The sequence below is a fragment of the Chrysochloris asiatica genome, unplaced genomic scaffold, assembly GCF_000296735.1.
Source record: "Chrysochloris asiatica unplaced genomic scaffold, ChrAsi1.0 scaffold00076, whole genome shotgun sequence".
NCBI classification, from domain to species: Eukaryota; Metazoa; Chordata; class Mammalia; order Afrosoricida; family Chrysochloridae; genus Chrysochloris; species Chrysochloris asiatica.
Genome location: NW_006408594.1, coordinates 13,066,515 through 13,077,165, shown reverse-complemented (window position 1 = coordinate 13,077,165; position 10,651 = coordinate 13,066,515). Strand labels below are relative to the sequence as shown.

The 10,651-nt window shown below is 42.7% G+C and overlaps 1 protein-coding gene across 1 annotated transcript in view; it reads left to right on the top strand.

The window, feature by feature from the left end:
* The window catches only part of RFX4 (regulatory factor X, 4 (influences HLA class II expression)), a 222,706-nt gene that overhangs the window by 29,630 nt on the left and 182,425 nt on the right, over window positions 1-10,651 (top strand). Inside the window, exon 2 of the mRNA XM_006865252.1 lies at window positions 8,141-8,227. Within this exon, the coding sequence (XP_006865314.1) occupies window positions 8,141-8,227 (87 nt within the window). The remainder of the gene's footprint in view (window positions 1-8,140; window positions 8,228-10,651) is intronic.

Genomic DNA, 10,651 nt, shown 5'->3' with positions numbered 1-10,651 from the left:
AGGGCCGGCTGTGGCCATTTGGTTTTAATTGGAAAGTTTCTTTAAATTTTGAGGAGCTCTGTGCGCATGTGTAGTAGAACTCTCCGAGGGTGTGGCTGGGATGCCCACTAGCTCAGGCACCCCTATAGTCACCAGAATGGAGGTGCGCAGACAGCACTGGACCAATGAACAGATACCAAAAGAAAAGAATGTCCACACCTTTATCTTAGTGGTTCTGCCAGGCGTCTGTGGCCTCTCCGATCATTCCCCCGCGTGGTCTCACCCAAGATGGCGGCTCCTGGAGCAGCCGAGCGTCCTGGACTAGAAAGCAATAGATTTCTTTCTTCTGCCACAAATTCCCCCAGCTGTGAGCCTTCCAACCATCTAAATAGTCCTTTATATGTGGTTCAGAGTTCTGGGACCATCCCCTGAGCCTGCTTGGTCGGGTATTCTGTGTTGTTCTTGGCAGAGCTCCTTTACTGCATTTCCACCCCATCCGCCATCTTGTTTCTCTGCCATTATCTTTTCATTCCATTTTCCATGAAGTCTTTGAAGACCCCTCTTACATGATTTACTGTTAAATAGCATTTCCCCTGTCTCTTCTATTAGAACTTTGCATTAAGGCACTTGATAACTATTTGCAAAAAGAATGCATGGATGGACGGGTAGATGGATGAGTGGATGATTTAAAAGAGAATTGTTGATCTGTTCTCAGAATAGAAAGGCAGTTTAATGCAGTAATAAGAATCAGCATAGACTTTGAAGACTAAGGAGCCCTTGCGTGGTGCAAATGATTAATACATTTGGTTGCTAACTGAAAGGTTGATAGTTCAAGTCCACCCAGAATCCCCTTGGAAGGAAGGCCTCTTGATATACTTCTGGAAAATTCCTCACTGGAAACCTATGGAGCACACACAGTTCTACTCTGACACACAGTGAGGACAACAAGACTCAAAATCAACTGGCCAGCAATGTTTTTTTTTTTGGAGACTGAAGATCTGGGTTTGAATTCTGACTGTAACCCCTTCTAACTGTGTGACCTTGGTCAGGGCACTGCCATGTTCTAAAACCCTCAGTTTCCTGATCTATAAATTGGGCCTGGCCATCTAGTTCTGAAAATCAGCTGATGAGAACCTTGTGATTAGCCACGGAGCACTGTCTGGTGCGGCGCTGAAACTAAGATGGCCGCGGAGCAGACATTTCATTTTGTTAGACACCAGGTCTCCAGGAGGCAGAGCTGCCTGGACGATGACAACAACAACAACAAGAAGATGGGATACAATTCCATCTCACAGGATGGTCTGTGAGGCAGGCTCAGGTGTGGTTCTGCCTGTCAGTGTGTGCTGGAAACTTCAAGGATTCCCTGGTTTGGGTAACACCATCTGAATCCTGGACTGCCTCCGGTTTCTGCGCCATTTCCCTGACATTGGTACTCCATGGTTCTTGTGCTACTGCAAGCAGATGAAAACCTTCTAGAAAGCCTAGTGGGTGTTTACAGCTCTCTGTTCACCCTCATTACATGACCTGGAGAAAATCTTTTCACATTGGAGTTTCTAAATCTGCAATCCAAAGTGAGAAGACAAGCCCCTTCAAAAGTGGAAATCCACACAACAGCTTTCTTTCCACCCAGGAGCCCAGACAAGCCAGGTGAAGCGATGCTTCACAATCCAGGAGCCTGAACTCACAGCCTCTGGTAAATCCTTTTGAGTATTTAGCTCATGTTTAGTCCTTACGAAAAGGTCAGATGATTTTTCTGGATCAAGAATGAGGCAGCTGGGAGCAGGAAGTTATCCAAGTATGAACTGAATTCTTCTCCGTTGTCTTGGGTTTGTCCCTGGAACACAATACTATATCATGAATCACAGTCTGCCTTGTATTAGAACTTCTGCTTCTAGCCTCAGTTTTCATGTCTATAAACAGAAATATGAAGACATACCATATGTGATTGTTCTGAGGTTGAATTTAGACCACATATGTCAGTGGCTTACATTATACCTGGCACACAGTAGGAATTTCATATTAACTTTTTAAAAAATGAATGTACCCACACTTCATACTTACTGCGCACCATCTCTGGGCCATGCACAGTGTTAGGCATTGGTTGTTGTTGTTAAGGGCCGTTAAGTCAGTTCTGACTCGTAGTGATCCTGTGTAGGGTTTCTAAGGAGCGGCTGTTGGATTTGAACCGCTGACCTTGAGGCTCAAACTGACATTGGTAAAAGGTGGTAAACCACAATGACAGGGTCCCTGTAGGCTCCGGGCGTAGCACCTGCCTCACCTTCTACACAGCAACCAGAAGGGAGAAGCCATTCTTCTTCATATTTGGCTCACTCACAGCTTTTCGTTAGCCCAGCATCTCATTCCTAGACAGTACACAATAAAGGTTGGTTAAACTTCGCTTTCTTCACTTGAAAATCACCTTTCATGTGCTGTACATTTTCTTGCCTTGTGTTCTTAAAAAGAAAATGATTATGAAGTTCTATAGATATGTAGACAGGGAATGTGGCAGCTCCATACGATAAGCACTGGATTTTGAACCGCAAGGCCAGAAGTTCGAACCCACTAGTCACTCTGTGGAAGAAAGACGAGGCTTTCTGCTCCCATGAAGATTTAAAGCCTCAGAAAACCTATACAGGGTCACTATGAGTCAGAACCAATTCTACGGCATTTAACATCTAACTACCAGCAGTTCCTTGGGAGAAAGATGAAGCATTCTGCTCCCGTAAAGATTTATAGCCTCGGAAACCCTGTGAAGGGTCCTATGAGTCAGAACCAAGTCAGAACTGATTCCACGGTACTTAACAACAACATATATATGCCATGCATTCTTTGATGTTATATATGTGTCACTAAAGTAACCTTTATTGAGGCCAGATTTTAGGAGAAACTTTATACCAGGCAGCAGGAGAGAGTCAATTTGTCATTCCCGGCACAGTAAACCACATGATTGTCAAATTCAAAATGGCCAACACCAGTCCATTTCAGCTCACTAATGCCTAGGATATCAAACTTTATGCATTCCATTTCACCGGTGATTGGAATGTGAAAGTTGGAAGCAAAGAGGATTGGTAGTTGGAAAATATGGCCTTGGTAATAGAAATGATGCTGGTGGTCATGTGGTAGGATTTTACAAGATGAAGGAATTATTCATTGTAAATACATTTTTCAACAACATAAACAGCAGCTATATACATGGACCTCACCAGATTGAATGCACAGGAATCAAACTGACTACACCTGTTGAAAGGTGATAGAAAAGCTCAATATCATTAAATAAAGCAAGGTGAGGGGCCAACTGTGGAACATATTATATCATATAAATTGCTCATGTTGCAAGTTCAGGCTAAAGCTGAAGAAAATGAAAACAAGTTCATGAGAGTCAAAATATGACTTTGAGTCTACCCCACCTGAATTTAGAGATCATCTCAAGAACAGATTGGATACATTAGACACTAAAGACAGGCCCCAGAAGCATTGTGAGATATTCATCATGTATGAAGAACACATAAGAATGTCATACATGAAGAAAGCAAAATGTCATTAATGGAAAGAAAGCAAAGGGCAGCTAGAGAAGAAAGAGTCAAGTATTATAAAGAAATGTACAAAGACCTGGAGTCAGAAAACCAAAATAAAAATATTTTCTGGCATCAGAAAAACCAAAACACACCCAGCATTTCTCAAACTGAAAGAACTGAAGAAAAAGCCAAACCTCTATTTGTAATATTAAAGGATTCTATTGTTGGCTCTGGAGTCCTGGTGTGGCGCTGTGGGCTAATGCGCTAGACTGTAAAGTCATTTGAACCACAAGGTCAGTGGCTCAAGCTCACCAGCCGCTCCTTAGAAACCCTATACAGGGTCACTATGGGTCAGAACCGACTTGATGGCACTTCACAACAACATTATTGACTCCTGATGTGGTGCTGTAGGATCAGCACTGGACTTCAAACCACAAGGTCAACAGTTTACAACCGCCAACTGCTCCTTTGAAACCACATATAGGGTTGCTATGAGTTGGAACCGAGTTGATGGCGCTTAACAACAGCAGCAACATTATTGAACAAATATTGAACGATGCAGGAAGCATCAAAAAAAATATGAAAGGAATACACAGAGTCACTGTACCAAAAAGAACTGGTCGATGCTCAACCATTTCAAGAGGTAGATGATCATGAAATGATGGTATTGAAGGAAATAGTCCAAGCTGAAGTGAAGACAAACCAGGCTCAAGGAAATGACAATACAAATGGAAACAAGATGGATTAACACAATGTTAGAAACAATGGGCTCAAACATCACAACAACTGTGAGAATGGCATAGGACCTGACAGTGTTGTGCCCAGGGTCACTATGAGTCGGAACTGAATTGATGGCACCTAACAACAACAACGACCTCCTAGCGTTGTTTTGGAGTGTTGGTGTGGTTCTATAGGATAAGCATTGGACTGCTAACCACAAAGGTCTCCAGTTCAAACCCACCAGCTGCTCCTCGTAAACCCTATACAGGTTCGCTATGAGTCCGAATTGGCTCCACAGCACTTAACAACAACAGCATTGTTTTGAGATTAAATAAATGAACATATAAATCTCGTAGCAGCCACACAGTGGGCTCTCAGTGAAAATGTTAAGGAAACACAGGACTTGTAGGGGGACTTTCTCACACTGAGAGTTGTACAACTGAGGGAACTCCCAATCTCGAGGAGTATTCAGCAGAGTCAGGATTACCATCTGTCTGGATGCTTTGGAGGGGATATTTGACAAGGTGGAATAAACAATCTTTTCCAGCTCTGATATTCTAAGAATTCTTCATCAGTTGCCTTTGGGCAACTCTGACTCATGGTGACTGCATGTGTCTCGTTGGAACAGAACCGTACACCACAGGGTTCTCAGTGGCTGATTCGGGAGAAGCAGATCACCCCGTCTTTCTTCCAAGGTGCCTCTGGGTGGAACCAAACCTCCCACTTTGTGGTGAGCAGCTAGCTGAGCATGTTAACCATTGGCCCCACCCAGAAACTCCTGAAGACTCCTTGTTGTTGTTGTTAAGTCCCATCAAGTCGGTTCCAACTCACTGAAACCCTGCATAGGGTTCCTTAGAAGTGGCTGGTGAGTTTGAGCCACTGACCTTGTGGGTCAAACAGACCTCCCAGTCCAGTACTTATGTTACGGCTCCACACCCAGGCTCCATGGACAACTCCTTAGGACCTCAGTAAATTCCCAGGTGCCTGACAACTCTGTTAATCAGTGCTACAGAACCAAACAGACCCAGTGGTCTGATTAAAACTCAGCTCTATCAGTCACAATCAGAATGCATCACATGGGACAGGAGGGATTTAAATAACTGGGAAGAGTGGACATGGTTTTCTTTTGTACTCATGGAACAGTTTTATTCTTTAGTATTCCACTGTCCTTCTGAATTTAATTTGTGAAGGCAAACCTTCCTTTGACCCTGAATTACAATTCAAGTGATCCCTTGATTCTTCTTTAAGATTTACATAAGATAAAAAATACAACATACAAAAAAAAATACAACAAACAGAAATTAAATTATTCAGTCTCCTGTAGTAATCTAAGGAAGCAGGATCACTATGTAGGGTCAGCACTGGACTGGTAACCACAAGGTCAGCGGTTTGAGCCTACCAGTTGCTCCATAGGAGAAAGATGAGGTTTTCTGCTCCCACAAAGATGGGAAACCCTATGCAATGTCTCTTGAGTTGAATCCAACTCAATGGCACTTACTAACAACAATAAAATAACAACAACAATATAGTAATCTAAACTTTGAACTTGTTTGAAGTCAAAACTCCCCTTTCTGGCTACAGCCTGACCCAGGTTGCCGTGTGCATTGGGTGGGAGACACATTTACTTGGTGAGCTTTCTTCTCTCTTTTTCTTCATGGCACTTCCAGCCCTTCACCCCTTCCTTCTAACCTTGGTTTCATCTCTCTCCTGAGTTGGGATTGAGGAGTATGTGGGAGAGGCTCGGGCATTAGGAAGGCTCTTCCTTGACTTGAGCTCTTGTGAGTGAGCTGGTGTTGCCTCCTCTTGGCCCACATGGAGTATGCAAACAGATCCCTCCCGTCCCCTTCCCTCCCCCTCAATGTTGAGGTGAGTTCTACAGAGAGTTCCAGCAATTCCTGGAGATTCTCACCTGCAAGAGCAGGCCCTTCCAAGGACTCCAATTTCAGTAGACCTGATCCTTGCACACCAAAGGGGGAGACGAAGAGAGTTTCCCTTCATTCTCTGTTTCTGATGGCGAAGAATATGTATGAGTGTGTGTGTGTGTGTATGCACGTGTGCATGCTCACATAAACATGTATGAGAACAGCTAGGTATGCCTGTCCATCTAGAAAGACCAGAGGCTGACCTGAAACAGTAGGTGTTGCTTTTGGTAGTGTGGTTTGGTGGGACTCTGGGCCGCAAGCTTAAGTAGATGCATCTTCAATCGGCCCTGGTGCTGCCAGAGAAAATGTGCGAGGACTTAGAGAGTTAGTGGAGTGGACTAGAGAACCCTTAAAAGGCCTCTGGAGATTTGTACCCTACAGTGCTTTTGCTGTACTGTCATGTCAGCCAGCCCAGAGCTGAGAACGTTGTAAGACATTTGTTCCTACCTGGATAACTGCGAGGGGAAGCGGCTTCATGTTTTGAGCGTCGTCTCTGCTCCTCAGAAATCTCAGAGTTCTCCATCCTCATAATAACCTTGCACTTGCCCCTCCCTTGGTGTTTCCTACTACTTATTTACAATTTTGGAAAAAGCTGTTAGAAGAATAGTTGAGACATGAAATACAAAACAAAAATCTCCCAATTCTCTCTGCTGTTTGCTTTTGCTTGTCACTTCTCTTACTCATCAGCAGGGATTCTTCTAGCAATGTGTTGCTTAAGGTATTCCAGAGTCCTGGTGGGGCACTGTCAGGTAAGCACTGGACTGCTAACTGCAAGGTCGGAAGTTCAAACTCAGCAGCTGCTCCTCGGAAACCCTATACAGGGTCCCTATGAGTCAGCACCAGCCTGATGGCACTTAACAACAACAACAACCACTTAAGGTGTTAGCTAATGACACTTCCCCAGCTCTTTGGATATGAGAAGTTGCATTCCTTAATCTCCCTAAACCACCACTGCTTTCTAGGAAAACCAGAGATTAAAATCCTTACTTGAGAGACTTGTGAGCACTCCGCAAGATAACACATAGAGGGCCTGGGATGTTAAAATAGGTGTTCAATAAATCCTACTGTGGTTACTTGCCTCGAAGTCAGCTTCCATTCATAGTGACCCCAGGACACAATGGAATTACCCCATCGGCTTTTCTAGGCTGTCATATTTTGGGGAGCATTCACCCTATTCTTACAGGATTCACTTCAGCTGGATGAGAGCTTGCTGCATTTATCTAATGTTTCTCAGAGAGGAAACGGCACATAAGCAAACACAAAGTTTGTGCTCTCCTCAAATTGTTCCCTAATGTATCTCTTGCATTGGAATGGATTTGTCTTTTGAAAACAAACGTTATTGCAGAATTCCTGTATTTAGCTAATGTCGAGTGAATGAATGAGTGAGTGGCTGCATGGGTGGTCTGGAAGATAAAATAAGCTTTATGCTACTTTATGGAAAGTACACGTGTAGCCTTTTTAACAGGATGAAAACAGAAACCATAGCCTTTTGGCTTTTGCACGCCTACTACAGCGCTCTTCATTTCTCTTCTTTCACTGCCTTTTGGTCTGTGTTTTTAAGATTTCCTTCAGAGGTCACTGGGGAAGGGGAACTGCTAGGTTCCTGTCCCTCCCTCCCCACTCCAGCAACAGCCCATGGTTTTATCTGCTTCTCACTTTGTTTTCATTTTAAGACAGTGTTCAGCTGTTCATTTACAAGTGTGAAAACCACCACCATGATTCCGTTGATTAAATTTTATTTCACAGAGTACTCAGGAACTTACTGGTAGTGTTGCTCTCTGAATACTCCAGAGTAGTAGAATTGGACTAAGAAGTATTCAAGGGGGTCTTCCGATGACCATCTTGCCTCCAAACTGCTCAGCAACACACTGGCGCTCCATGTAAAACCCAATCCCAGCCTCATTTGACGGGAGCGTCCAGGAGCTTTTAAAGCCAGTACGTTAATGATGAGTCCATCTCTTCCTAGACACCAGCAGTGATTCTGTGACCTTTTTTTTTCTTTAGAGAGCTGGATTGAAAGATGTCTCAACGAAAGTGAAAACAAACGTTATTCCAGCCACACATCTCTGGGGAATGTTTCTAATGATGAAAGTAAGTGCTTGAAACTCATTCTTCTACAACATCCTCCGTTGGGTGTGAACATTCTGATGGTTGGGTGTGAAGCACTTCTGATGGTGCTTCAAGGCATGGAACAAGAGACTCTGGAGCTACTTAGGAAATCCTCTAGGCCCTCCCTGCTAGTCCACCCTAGAGAGAGGACTCCAGGCAGGTAGGCATGACAACCAAGGCCACTCACTTCCAGGGAGACTCCCCTTCTACTGTAGACTTCCTCTCCTGAGTCTCCAAAGGCCGACTCTAGTCATGCTCCAGTTAGCGTCTGTGGATCCTGAGCCGGAAGGCCACTCCCGGTGTTACTGTAGATGCTGGATCAAAGTTGTTGTACCATGGTCTTGTTGTTTTAGTCACACATGTCCGTATTGTTGAAAAGTAAGACGTTCCTCCAGATTTAGACTGGAAAACCGGAGTGAACGAAAACAGAGAAACTGCTGTGTTTTATGTTTTATGTCAGAGTGAGGCATCTAGGTGCTTTGTTTTTAAGAGCAGAGAATACTTGTGGCTTGTATTTGCCTTCTGGGGGAAAAAAACAACAAAGCCGTTTCATTGAGTCAACCCTGACTCATGGTGAGTGACCCCATGTGTGTCAGAGTAGAACTGTGGCTGATTTTTCTAAAGTAGATTACCAGGTCTTTCTTTCAGCGCACCGGTAGGTGGGCTTGAACCTCCAACTCTTTAGTTAACAGCTGAGCACACTGACCATTCGTACCACCTAGGGACTACGTTTGCCTTTACATACTATAAAGGGGGCCAATCGATTATAAATGCCATTTCTAGAGTAAAGCACCAGAAGAACCCCTCTCTATTGGTTGGTAAAGTTGATCTCCTTAGTTCAACACTCCCCAAACCTGGGCTAGAGACCACTGCCCTGTAATCCTATATGACGTTTGTAAATTATGCTGAACAGCTTCTTTCCAAAGCCCCTTCCAGCATTTTCATTCTTTCATTATTTTGTTTCATTTGATTAAGTTGAGATACAATCAACATTAAGTTCACAAATCTTAAATGAATCATCTAATGAATTTTATTTTTAACGTATTATATCCCATTTGTGTAACCACTAGCCAGACAGAGATACAGAACATTTCTGGCACCCAGGGAGGAGGCTTCCCCTTGTTCTCATCCCTGTCCATACCCACTGTCTTAACTGCAATCACTATAGACTATTGGTTTTGGAGTCCTGGTCTAGTGCTGTAGATCAGCACTGGACTGCTAACCACAAGGCTGGTGGTTCAAACCCACCAGCCACTCCATGGAAACTTTATACAGGGCCTCTATGAATCAGTACTTAACAACAACAGATTGCTTTTGCCTGTGTTTGAAAGTTCATATAACTGAAATCATAGAGTGTATATTCTATTATGTGTGGCTTGTTTTCATTCAAAGTAGTGTCTGTGAGATTCATTCATGTTACTATGTGTGGTAGTGATTGCTCTTTCCTTTTTGCTGTGTAATTGTACCATCATTTATTTATCCATTTAAATCTTGATGGACATTTTGATTGTTTCAAAATGTTGACTATTAAGTAGCTCTGTATCTGTCACTTAGTAGATATGAATACTTGTTTCTGTTGGGTATGTTAGATCGTAGGGGTATATGTACAAGTATACTGAATTTCAGTAGATACTGCCAGCTTTTCCAAGTTTTTGTACTAATTTATACCAATCAGCAACTTATCAAAGTTCCACTTCTTTCACATCTTTGCCAATATTTTGTTGTCAGTCCTTTTCATGTTACTGTTTCTCATGACATGTGATATATATATATATATATAGTTTTATTGTTTTATATATATATATATCATTATAGTTTTACTTTACACTTCTCGAATGACTAGTGATATTTAGTAGCTTCTTGGAGTCCTGGTGTGGCACTATTAGGATAAGCAGTGGACCTCAAGGTCTGTTTGAACCTCAAGGACAGAGTTTCAAACCCACCGGCTGCTCCTCAGAAACCCTATACAGGGCCATTATGAGTCAGAATCCACTTGTCGGCACTTAACAACTACAACAATATGCTTATTGGGCATTTGGATAGCCTCGTTTGTGTTCAACTCTTTGTGTGTCTGTGTGTTTCAATTATGTTTATCTTTTCCTTAATGATTTGTAAGCATTGTTTTTGTATTCTGAGAGAAGATATTTATCAGATATATAAATATTGTAAATATCTTCTCTCAGTGTGTGGGTTGTCTTTTCATTCTCTTAATTAACTCTTTAAAAAAAAAACAAAAACAAAAACAAAAAAACCTTTTTATTGTGAATTGAGTGAAGGTTTATAGACAAGATCATCCGTTTTACATTCAACAAATCACACATTTTGTTTCATTTCAGTGATTGCAATCCCCTCCCTGCAACAACAGTTATCCCGCTTCCTCCCTGTGGTTCTTATTTCCATTCTACC